Below are 12,731 nucleotides of genomic sequence, written 5' to 3' on the forward strand. Positions count from 1 at the left end.
GGTTGAAGAAGATGATCCTGCCCCTCTACTCTGCTCTCGTGAGACCTCACTTGGAGTATTGTGTGCAGTTCTGGTGTCCTCAGCATAAAAAGGACACGGAACTGGTGGACAAGTCCAGAGAAGGGCCACGAGGATGATCAGGGGACTGGAGCACCTCCTGTATGAAGACAGGCTGAGAAAGTTTGGGCTGTTTAGCCTGGAGAAGAGAAAGCTGTGTGGAGACCTCATAGCAGCCTTCCAGTATCTGAAGGGGGCCTAAAGGGATGCTGGGGAGGGACTCTTCATTAGGGACTGTAGTGATAGACAGAGTGATGGTTTCAAACTTAAACAGGGGAAGTTTAGATTGGATATAAGGAAGAAGTTCTTTACCGTAAGGGTGGTGAGGCACTGGAATGGGTTGCCCAGGGAAGTTGTGAATGCTCCATCCCTGGCGGTGTTCAAGGTCAGGTTGGACAGAGCCTTGGGTGACATGGTTTAGTTTGAGGTGTCCCTGCCCACGGCAGAGGGGTTGGAATTTGATGATCTTAATGTCCTTTCCAACCCTAACTATTCTATGATTCTATGTTACCAAATAGTGACATACAGGTGTTTCATTGCTCAGAATCACCCCTTTCTTGTTATAGGCACATTTGTGATACTATAGTTAATAGTAACAGCTATAAATTGGCATTTTGGAAGTACTCCTTTTAATGATGTTTGGAATCATACCAACTAACTAGATGTCTGTATTATATCTTATTTTGCTATTGAAGTTGTAATTTGGAAGAAAAAAATGCCTGAGGATGAAATGCATGTTTTTAAGTGGCTCTATGATCTACTGTAATTAAGTTTGTGGCTTTAAATTTGCTACTTTACGGTGTTTATTAGATGAAGTAGAAAAATAGACTTTAAGGCAAGGATGGAAAAGAGATGGTGTCAGAAAAAAATCATAGAATCAATGAGGGTTGGAAAAGACCTTTAAGATCAAATCCAGCTGTTACCCCAGCACTGCCAAGTCCACCACTAAACCATATCACTACCTTGAACCAAATTTGTGAAGTGTCTTTTAAGACTCATGAGAGTTACTTTAAAGTGACTGTGATTTCTGTAAGAAGATGCAGGAAAAGATCAGGCCATTGGGAAAGACTAGGTAGCCTGCTAGGTTTTATGCTTGATAGCAGATGGGTTTGACTTGTAGAGTTCTTGAGTAATGTAAAAAATACTATTTGGCTGGTTTCCACTTCAAAGGAGTAGCAAAAGAAACTATGTCCAATTGTTTTTTTTATTTTTTTTTTTTGTAATTTGCAGTTTTTTCAGTTGCTGATAAGGGGACATCAAATTTTTATTTTCTTAAAGGTTGACTTTTGGTGATTGGTAATAATGGCATAAAATTAGTTTAAACAGAATTATGCAGAAATAGCTTTTGATGTGCATTAGGAATTCTTGTCTTGTTAAATTGTATTCTCTAGAACTTGTATGAAACTCAGAACAGGCATTCAGCCTTGGTATAAATCTTCTAATGGAGAATCTGACATATCTGGTTTTTAATTTTGTATTTAACTTGATCTGTCACCTTATTTGTTCTGTCAGTATTAGGAAATACTGAAGTTAATCTTCAGTGGGCTCAGTTAGTGAGCATAAGCCTACTCAGGGATTTTCTTTCTTGGTGTAAATTAGTCAAGGTAGAACTGTGTTCTGCTGTGATTAGTTTGCCTCCAGCATATATTACCTCCTTGAAAACTAACTTGGATTTCCTGTTAAGTATTGCAGTTGTCCCAAGAGACATACCCTTTGTTTGATAGATTAAATAAGCTTCTGTTATCAGACATCTTTCTCTGTGTAATATTGTGATGGGGACCTCTAAACTTTCTCTGTGTTAGGGTAGTGTAATCTGCCTCATTCAGGTACAAAGAGAAGCTAAAATATTTTAGTGCAGTAGTAATTACTGAATATGTGCTGCATACCAGGAGTTGAGATCAGTTGTCATGTAAACTGCTTAATTACCAGAGTGATGCATTATACTGATTACAGCCATGTTTTTCACCAAAATGACCTAACACTTCATAGAGATAATCAGTGACTCACTCTTTTGGCTTCTTTCTTTTAAAGAAGCTGATTGGCAGTGGAGAATTCCCTTGATATTGGGTCCTAATTGAAAGATCTGTAGATCTATGTGAATCTTTCATCTTGTTACAAGATCCCAGGAAAAAACTTACTGGCTTCTTGAGTATGATTTTGAGGGTAGCCATTTATTTTCAGGTGGAAGTTTTCCTTTTAATTAATGGTAAAATGCTTTGTCTTAATTCCTAGATCAAGAATGATATACCGGTATTCTCTCATATCTGCAGAGGTGGCAATAGGCACACTTTAGGTTAGGACAGGCCAATTCACATTAAAGGAACACTGAGATTGCATAATTTATTTCTGCCATCTTCTCCTGGCTTTTTCAATGAAGTGAGAGTTTGATATAGCCAAAATATGGTTTTGATGCCTCAAAAGTAAATCAGGCCATAAGACAAGGCTGTACAAACAATGGTGAAGTTAATTATCTTTGCTAGGTTGGACTAGATGACATTTGAAGGTCCCATGCAATCCCAGCTTTATTATGGTTCTATGATTCTACTGCCTCAGGCCAAAAAAACCCCAGTACTTCTAGCATAAGCTTGAGAATTGGCTATCCAAGAAAATATGCAAATCCTGTTTGCCACTGTCCTTGTTGTCCTAGCCTGTGTATTTTGAGAGAATAGAAATTCCACAATTTGAAGCAACAGAGCGGAGTCTAAAGTTAGTGGTGAGTAGATCTAAAGTAGTGTGAGAATTTAAATAGGAAACAAACTTCTTGTCAAGTTGTGGTTTTTTTTTTAGAGGTAAAATATGTGAGTGGGCATGTTTCCATATGTCACAGCTTTTGGAAACAGAAACTTGTCAGGCTTTTATAGCATCTTATATCGGTAACCTAATAAAGGATATTGTAGTAAGAGAAAAGTTCCTCCCCAAAGTCTGTCACTGATATTACAATAAAATATGGGGTGAGATGCCATAAGATGTCTCAAGAAGCCTTTGTTTGATTCACTTTTTTCTTCCAGATCAATTATAAGGTCTGATTCCTCTTCCCTGTATCAAAAATTATCTTGCTGAACCTCAATCTCATTTATAGACCTCATGTGTAGCAGGATTACTTCTGGATCTATAGCCTTCTTCAGCAAGATGCATGACTCCTGATGTGTTTGCATACTTGCAGACAGCTTTGACAGCATCTGCAAAACCCAAACGGCACCTCAGTTTTCCTACCTAACTGGTGACAAGTTCTTGAGGAAAAGAAAGATGAGGTGTTGGACTATTTCAGTACTAAAAAGCAAAACAACAGACCTCTGAAGCTGGCAACGAAGAAGCCAAACCCCTCCATTCATGTAGCACACACAAGAGTTTCTTTCATCAGTTCCCAGGAAGGGATCAATGGTTGTAAGAAGTCAAGTTAAAAAGAAAACTAAGATGACAAAATCCCCTAAAAGTTTCAGGATTTGGGAATAGCTTCTACAGAAACCCATGATGTGTGTGAACTTTCATGATCCCAGACAGGATGTATTTGAATTACAACAGACAAGCATTACTAAAGGAGTAACTGTACAAATAAAATCACAGACTGGTTTGGGTTGGAAAGTCCCAGAGCTCATCCAGTTCCAACCACCTGCCATGGGCAGGGACACCTTCCACTAGAGCAGGTTGCTCCAAGCCCTGTCCAACCTGGCCTTGAACACTGCCAGGGATGAGGCAGCCACAGCTTCTCTGGGCACTCTGTGCCAGTGCCTCAGCACCCTCACAGGGAAGAACTTCTGCCTAAGAGCTCATCTCAATCTCCCCTCTGTCAGGTTAAAGCCATTCCCCCTTATCCCCTTATCCTGTCCCTAAAGGCCCCTGTCCAGAGCCCCTCTCCAGGTTTCTTGTAGCCTCTTTAGGCACTGGAGCTGCCCTAAGGTCTCCTTGGCAGTTACATCAGACCTGTGCAGAAATGTTCTGTGTCTGGGACACTTTAAAAACAAAAACTTACAGAGTTTTTTTTTTTCTAAAGCTGATATTTACAACTTTTACTACCTGAAAATGTGAGACATTAATAGTTCAGTTAGATGCTCTAAAGTAGCTTGAAAATAGTTGCTAGCATGAATCACAGAATCATAGAATCATTAGGGTTGGAAAGGACCTTAAGATCATCAAGTTCCAACCCCTCTGCCATGGGCAGGGACACCTCACACTAAACCGTATCACCCAAGGCCTCGTCCAACCTGGTCTTGGACACTGCCAGGGATGGAGCATTCACAACCTCCCTGGGCAACCCGTTCCAGTGCCTCACCACCCTAACAGGAAAGAATTTCTTCCTTACATCCAATCTAAACTTCCCTGTTTAAGTTTTAACCCGTTACCCCCTTGTCCTGTCACTACAGTCCCTAATGAAGAGTCCCTCCCCAGCATCCCTATAGGCCCCCTTCAGATACTGGAAGGCTGCTATGAGGTCTCCACACAGCTTTCTCTTCTCCAGGCTAAACAGCCCCAACTTTCTCAGCCTGTCTTCATACAGGAGATGCTCCAGTCCCCTGATCATCCTCGTGGCCCTTCTCTGGACTTGTTCCAACAGTTCCGTGTCCTTTTTATGTTGAGGACACCAGAACTGCACACAATACTCCAGGTGAGGTCTCACGAGAGCAGAGTAGAGGGGCAGGATCACCTCCTTCGACCTGCTGGTCACGCTCCTTTTGATGCAGCCCAGGATACGGTTGGCTTTCTGGGCTGCAAGCGCACACTGCCTGCCCATGTTCATTTTCTCATTGACCAACACCCCCAAGTCCTTCTCTGCAGGGCTGCTCTGGATCTCTTCTTTGCCCAACCTGTAGCTGAGCCTGGGGTTGCTCTGACCCAGGTGTAGGACCTTGCACTTGTTATGGTTAAACTTCATGAAGTTGGCATCAGCCCACCTCACAAGTGTGTCAGGGTCCCTCTGGATGGCATGGAAGCATCGATAGTTATTGCTAAATAGGTCTGCACAGAGCTGTTGTGCTAATCTCAACCTAATTGAATAAATATTATAGAGCAGTTTCCTGTATAAGTCTTGATTCCTTTCTGCACTCTTCCACTTCTTATTATTCATAGATACTTCAGTCTTTCATACCTTAAATATCTGTTGTATCACGATCCCTATAGGACTTGATTGTTCAGGACATGACATATTGTGGTCAGTCATCAAGGTGTTACCTTGTATTTCCCTGGGTTTTGCATTTGTTTTTTATCCCTTGTGTTTAGAATTATTGTAGTTAGGTTTGGAGTAGGTAAGTATGCTAACCCAAATCCATAAGAAGATTTAAAGGTGTATAATGTAGCTCTTGACATGAGAGGTTATGACTTCAGAATCCCATCTCACAAATAAGGATGGTTTTAATTCAAGGATTTTTTCCTTGAATTAAAGTGAAATTGATTTATTTACTAGTTTGAACTCTTCTTCTAGAACTACATACCTTGCTAATTTTCTTAATTTTAGTTATTCTGTCTCTTACCTTGTTTTGGATTTTCAGTTGTATTCTCACTTTGATACTGCTTTCATTAGTCTGTAAACTGTTAGAATCGAATTATTTTAAATACCAATAGAAATGAAAATCAAATCAGTCAATATTATTATACATGATATTGATTTAAAGAAAGATACATTTAGAGAGCAGGATTAGTATAAGAATCTCAGCTGCTGCAAAAAGCAGTATTCTGTGCGCACTACAAACATCCTTCTTAGGCACTTAATAGATTTGGAATGTATTTAAGCTTGAGTCACTAGTCTGGATTTTCATCAGACTTTAATTCCACCTGTCTGTAGGATTTTACCATTTCCCAGCTTTTTAGGTATTCCAGTGGTAGGTATTTTAATGCACTATGTTGAAGGGAACTGTTTTTGTATTGTTACAGTGATAATTCTTCAACCATGTCATATGCATCCTAAAAAATGCCCTGTCTCTTGAGACCATTCAAGGTTTAATACATTAAGACTTAAGTTGTATTTTACTGCATTTTTTCTGAGTGCTATATAGGCATATAGACTATTTGCTTGTCTTCTTCTAGAAATTTATTCAGTCTGTTCAATAGGTCTCCTTAAATGCTTTATCGATTCATTTTTAGTAGTAATTTTTCAGGGACACAAGAAAGGTTTGTCAGCTCCTTTTCTGGCAGGAAGGCAAATATTGCACACTATCTGCGTGGCTGCTGTGGCTGTTATCTCCTGTACAAGACAGATAGGTCAGTTGGAAATACAGAATATGCTTGAACAATGTGTGTAAGGATGCCTGGTAGGACAGCAAAATTGGCTAATAGTCTGTGTCTGTGTTGGAGACTACCAGTTCAGTAGCCCTGGATTAGTGGATTACTAGTTTGTATGTGTAACAAATAAGACAATTTTTGTTTTAATCACTGTAAAAGTGAAGTGTTGAGAGACACACAGCTGGTGTTTCTTGTGAATCGGCATATACAGTGCTTTCAGATACAGAAACCTCTTCTTTGGTGATTTGGAGAAGCATAAATGCTTAGGTTTTCATACCGTAAGGTATGCTTCTAAGTATTATAGCGTTTCTGAGAGCTGATGAAATCATTATTGTGACTAAAATCAAGAAATAAGATACAGTCAGGCAAATTCCTGACTTAACAGCTGTAAGAGTTCCCATAATTTGGCTTGCACCAATTCTGCATAGCTTTTGCAGTATGTTTCACGTGGCATTTGTATTCTTTCAGAATTGTCTGGACTATCCCTCCAGGCTATGTTACTTCATAGGCAGCTTAAAAAATGGCTGTTGCCTCAGGACTAATATTAATGATAAAGGCTTTCAAAGGAAATTCAGTCTGTTAAGGTGAGACTTAAGATACAGAATCAAATGGCTGTCTGGCTCATGAACACAACATAGGAACAATGTTGTTTAAGTCTCCGATGTGTTAGTAGAATGATTTATTTACACTTAAGACAAATAGTATTAATTTGTAGATCTCTAGGTAAATTTTCCACAATCCCTAGAGTTCTCTGATTATTTGAACAGTAAAACTGAATTTTTAGCCTCTGTTGATGTAGCTTACTTGGCATTTTTATGGAGAAAAAATAATTCTTAGCATGGTGGGTTGACATGTTCCTTGATGCAGTGCAGCAGATGTTGATATTAGGATGGGGTTCAGCTGATTGCAGTGATTGCTTAAAGCTGCTTTTATAGCAGATTGTGGTCCTGAATAGGAGTCAGTATTCTTGCAGTTTGGAGACATGCAAAATATCATACAAAACATTATAACTGCAGATTGAAGAGGCTATTTTAGTACTACTTATTCTTGCTTTTGTGAGTCTTGTGAAATGTTAAAAGATTTTTTTTTTTCCCCTGATAATCACAAGGCACTTTACCTGGCTTGCTAAAAGGAACGGGCAGATTTAATGGAAGCAAAACAGAGTGGCCTAATGGAGAAACAGCTATGAAAACGTCTAACCATTGTAGAATAATACTGTGTCATAGTGGGCCTCTATCATTAGCAATCATTTGTTGAGAGGTTTCTGCTCTTCTGCATTACCTAGCACAAGAATAGAATTGGTTCTGAATGTCTTTGCTGTTAGGCCTACTGACCTCTACTTTTCTTGTATTAAGAATCACAAGGTGAACTAGAGTTTGCATTCAAAAAGAACCCTTTGCTCAGCTCTTCCATCTAGGAAAGAAAACCACTGTTAGGCTAATAGCTTGGCAGAATTGAGTTTGCTCAATTATCTGCATTAAAATTGAAGAAGAGTCATTGGGTCATCTGGTCAACTTCACTATTAACCACATTCTCCGTCTGCATATTGTGGCATAGGATCAGTGCCCTTTCTGCAGCCTGCCAATTTATTTGCAGTGTGATATCTCAGATGCTGGATGGGCCTCCAATTTTATTGCCTAGAATTTTAGAATAACAAACAGTAAGTTGGTCGTTTACCCTGCAGGGAAAATAATTTTGGAGGTTTCTTCTTATTCAGCAAATGGTAGAATCATCCTGAAAATTAGGTACCCTAGATTGAACCTTATGCCAAAGTGAGGGCAAATGTATAATCATGGTTATACTCAGGTATGCCATGATGCCTGGGAATCCTTAATGATAATATATATGAAATATAAGTTATGTGTACTACTACAGTCTTAGTCCTTCTGGTATCATTTGGTCTTCAGAGTCTTACAGTGTATGTGATTTGGTTAAAAGAAAGTGCCAATCTCTTCCTATTACCTACAAGAGAAAAATAATAATGTATACATGCAAAATATGAAGGCAAGTGTTTCCCAATGAAAAAGTTAAATTGATGAATTAAATATTTTTCATATCTATTTCAGATCATACAGTCAATATAAAGAATTTGCATGGTTAAGTAATACGTCTTACTGTGATTTTTGACTTATATTTGCTGTGGCAGTTATGGCAACGCTTGCTGGTCATAGGATGATGGATTACTGGTATCACGCTTCTGTTGAAGGTGTTTCTTTCAAACCTCAAATATGCAGAATATTACACAGAAAGCCATTAGTGAATATTACAACCATGGCTGTAGAATCATTCTTCATTGTAGGGTATAGACTTGGACACTTTCATTTTCAAACATCTTTTAGTTTTTTAATGTGTAAGGGGTAAAGAATTTTTCTTGTTCTTTCAGTGCTCTGCTTGCACCAATAAAAACTGCTGACAAATGCAGTCTTATTTGCAGCCATCAATTCCTAATTGTATAAAATCACTTTAACAGATTGCAATCAGGAGGGTTTTTTTCCATGTAGAGGTAGCTTTTTGTGTACTCTTTCGCTAATCATAAAGGCTGCTTTGGATTTGAGTGGACTTACTGCATTAACAGTCGTTGAATTGGAGAAGATAGCTTTATGGTCTACTGAGAAACCAGTTTTATGTGGAAATTAGATACAAGAACAAGGGCTGGAAAATGTTAAGGTACAAAGTAAAACATACCTGTGTGAGCCAAGGACAGAATACTAGCCACTTTTAATTTCCTGACTTTCCTTAGCTTATATTTCAGTCTTCCTTATTTAAATGCTCCTTTTGCCTCCATTTATATAGCTTATTTGGAGGGATGTATTGGCCAGCTTCTCAGCTACTGTATGCTGACACCAGTTAATCACGTGTTTCTTTGTGTTTTAGTGGAATTCTAGATTCTGATGTTTGTATTGTCTTATTTTTCATGATTTGTAGTATAATGAAGAGTGCCTGGCTTGATTGTTTTTGATGCTTTGTACATATTAAGTTTCATTGCCCAGTATGTGGGAAAGTAGACAGAGTTTACCAGCTCATTAACCTCTTTAAATTGGCTGCAGAGTGGATTATTTCCTGTTACCATCACAGGTCAGTGGATGGATTACGCTCCAATGGACTCTTTCTAGAACATTTGAAGAATGTTAAGCTACCACTGCATTGATTGACTGACATGGTTTTGCTGATCCACATGTTTTTTTCGGGGGGGGGGGGGGGGGAGGAATCTAAATAAGGAAGTAGTTTAATATTCTGCCCCTCTACTTTGCTCTCATGAGATCTCACTTGGAGCACTGTGTGCAGTTCTGGTGTCCTCAGCATGAAAAGGACATGGAACTGTTAGAACAAGTCCAGAAGAGGGCCATGAGGATGATTAGGGGACTGGAGCACCTCCCATATGAAGACAGGGTGAGGAAGTTGGAGCTGTTTAGCCTGGAGAAGAGAAAGCTGTGTGGAGACCTCATAGCAGCCTTCCAGTGTCTGAAGGGGGCCTATAGGGATGCTGGGGAGGGACTCTTCATTAGGGACTGTAGTGACAGGACAAGGGGTAATGGGTTAAAACTGAAACAGGGGAAGTTTAGATTGGGTATAAGGAAGAAGTTCTTTACTGTAAGGGTGGTGAAGCCCTGGAATGGGTTGCCGAGGGAAGTTGTGGATGCTCAATCCTTGGTGGTGTTCAAGGCCAGGTTGGACAGAGCCTTGGGTGACTTGGTTTAGTGTGAGGTGTCCCTGCCCAGGGCAGGGGGGGTTGGAACTTGATGATCTTAAGGTTCTTTCCAACCCTAACTATTCTCTGGTTCTGTGATTCTGTATCATTGTTCTGAAGTCAGGAATGGGAAATGTTGACTGTGAAAACCTTGCTAACTGATCCTGTTCCTCTGCAAAATGTAAATGCTTGATACATACACAGCATATTTTCAGGACGCTATTAAGAGTAGTATGTTTGGACCAAGATGAAGTGCCTGTGACTGTGGTTTCTGATGTACTTGACCACTAGTGAGCATCTGTCCTGAACCTTTTCTTAGGAGGTAACAAGGTCAGGAAGGGTGGCCTTTGCTTCTTTGTGTCAAAAGTAGTACCCTAGCCTTCACCAACACCATAGCTATCTAATTAAAGAAATTCATATACCGTATTTGTTTGACAGTGGACTCCAACAGGGTTTACACCATCATCGTTTCAAATGCTATGCCTACCTAGTCATGAAAATTTGGATATGTAGGTGATTTTGCTGTTCAACTGGGTGTTAGAATGTGTCATAGAAAGAGCTTAAAACCAAGAAGGATCTGGGTTTGTATTAATTACAACTGAATACTTGAGCTTTCTTTATCTATTTTTTTTTTTTTTTTAAATGCCTAAAGAGCTATCTTGGTATCTGTTACCTTAGCACCAGATAGAGCTTGGCGGGGGGGGGGGGGGGGGGTCCAGACTGTGGTCTCAAATACTTCCACAGTCAGGAAAGACTATTGCCAAAATAAGTCCCAACCAATCAGGAGTGTTGAGAGAGCAGACACTACACTAATACTATAGCAACTAAATAGTACTTACCTCCACATGTAGGCAGCACATAAAATTTGCTTATACAGGTAGTTGAACACTGAGAGATGTTATGAGTCCTGAGGTTAGCAGACCACAAAGCCCTGTATTAGTTACTAAATCTGTTCAAGCACTATAACATTGTCATGAAAAGACATGAGCCGGCTTTGTGAGTGTCTTGCAGGTTCATTAATTACAGAAACTTTGCATTAATGACATAATCTTATCACAGACTGTAATTCAAGGTTTAGAGAATCCATCTAAATGAGTCAATTCTGCATTGCATACTGCAGAATGAGATAGATGTCATGTATTAGATTTTATATATTAACCTAATAATCTTGCACAAAAAATAAAGACTTCTGCTATCCAGGATTCTTAATTGAAAGCACATCTTTGATTTGTTCATGTCACTGAAGGCCATAGTAGAGATTAAAAACTGGAACCATTTTAAAGGTGTTCGTTGAGCTGCCTCAGGAAAAGAAACTTTCTTGTCTTTACTGAGTGTTATTTGCAGGAGTAAACAATTTTGTGGCAATACTGAATGTGACACTGAATATAGCTTTTCCTCCTGAAAGCTTTTCCATAGGTAGCTGCATGTTTTAACTTCACTGATCACTAAACTGCTGTCTTATAAATGTTTACAGCTTGACGTGATGCTCTCAGAAATCTAAGTAGCAGCTTATCAGAGCACTGACACATCTCTGCTAATGCTGTGGGTATCGTAATTTAAAGTTAATCAGTCTGATAAATGGATGCTGAGTATCTGCAGCTTTTGGTTGCAGTCATGGTGTTCTCTGCCATTGGCGTATTGTCAGAATCTTAAACAGTGATTCCAAAGAATGTATAATATGTTTTTGGCTTTTTTTTCCCCCTGGCATTGACATATGATCAGCATAATGTTATATACCATATATTATATCTGTATTTACATCTCAGTTCTGCTCTTAATTCTGAATGTTGCATCTAGAAACTTCTGGTTTTGTTATTAGTACAACTACTGAATTTAACTATTATGTCACATACTATCCATATAAATGATACTTCTTTGTCAATCTTAAATTTGGAATGAGGAGTATTTCAGTTTTTGCTTGTACAAGCTGAAGAACTGGGATTTCATGGCACTTGCTAACCATTAAATTATATTTAATGTATTGCTGTCATTTTCAAACTTTTAGTCCTTGATTTGTTACTTTGTTTTTTAATATGCTATATCATATAATAGTCACCTAATCTTGTTTGATTTCCTTTTCTGTAACCCAGGGTTGGGAAGAAACTGTGGATGCTGCCATTTCTTACTTGTTACGAACTTGTTTGTCAAAGAGCTCTAAGGAACAGGCTCTGTCTCTCAGCAGCCAGTTGTGCATGCCCAAAGATACCAGCAGACTGAAGAAGAACATCACCCTCTTCTGTGATAGATTGGCCAAAGGTGGTCGCCTTTCCTTAAGTACAGACTCAGCCACTCATCAAGCTTCTGTCATGCCAGGTGAGGCGTGAGGTACATGTTCACAATTCACAATATGTATTTGTATATTAAAACTAAAAAATATGCACATTTGATAGTGTTAACAGTTTTCACTGTGGAAACCAAACACTGGTTGTGTTGCTGATCAGTAAAATGAGTTAATATTAAGATAATACTAAATCCAAGTTTTATCTCAGTCTCAAGCCAAAAATGGTCCCATAATTGTTCAATAGTGTAACTGTCATTATCTTGAGGAATTCTTCAGTGCCACTTTTCTAATAACTATTCTTTTTCTTATCAGAGGAGACTCCTATTTCTATAGCAACCAACTTTTAGAAATGTGTTTGAAAGTGCCTAGAACCCTTCTGGCATTGCAGCACTATAGCAGTAATCTGGATTTCTAGAAGCTATATTTGATATGTTTGAGATAGGGTACCTTTCTAGAGAAGTTGCTTGAAGCCACATTGAAAAGCTGATGATT

General features: G+C 39.0%; 2 protein-coding genes across 6 annotated transcripts in view; one reads left to right on the forward strand and one right to left on the reverse strand.

Moving 5' to 3' along the window:
• KBTBD2 (kelch repeat and BTB domain containing 2) overlaps positions 1-12,731 on the reverse strand; it is a 330,011-nt gene that overhangs the window by 213,834 nt on the left and 103,446 nt on the right. The gene's annotated exons all lie outside the window — the stretch shown is intronic.
• Positions 1-12,731, forward strand: part of BBS9 (Bardet-Biedl syndrome 9) — a 259,751-nt gene that overhangs the window by 115,062 nt on the left and 131,958 nt on the right. For all 5 annotated transcript variants that reach the window (XM_062625490.1, XM_062625493.1, XM_062625492.1 and 2 more), the window contains one exon: positions 12,049-12,271. In XM_062625490.1, the coding sequence (XP_062481474.1) occupies positions 12,049-12,271 (223 nt within the window). The remainder of the gene's footprint in view (positions 1-12,048; positions 12,272-12,731) is intronic.

This window comes from Pezoporus occidentalis, unplaced genomic scaffold, assembly GCF_034315485.1.
Source record: "Pezoporus occidentalis ecotype Australia unplaced genomic scaffold, CSIRO_AGI_Poc_V1 ctg28, whole genome shotgun sequence".
In the NCBI taxonomy this organism is placed as follows: Eukaryota; Metazoa; Chordata; class Aves; order Psittaciformes; family Psittacidae; genus Pezoporus; species Pezoporus occidentalis.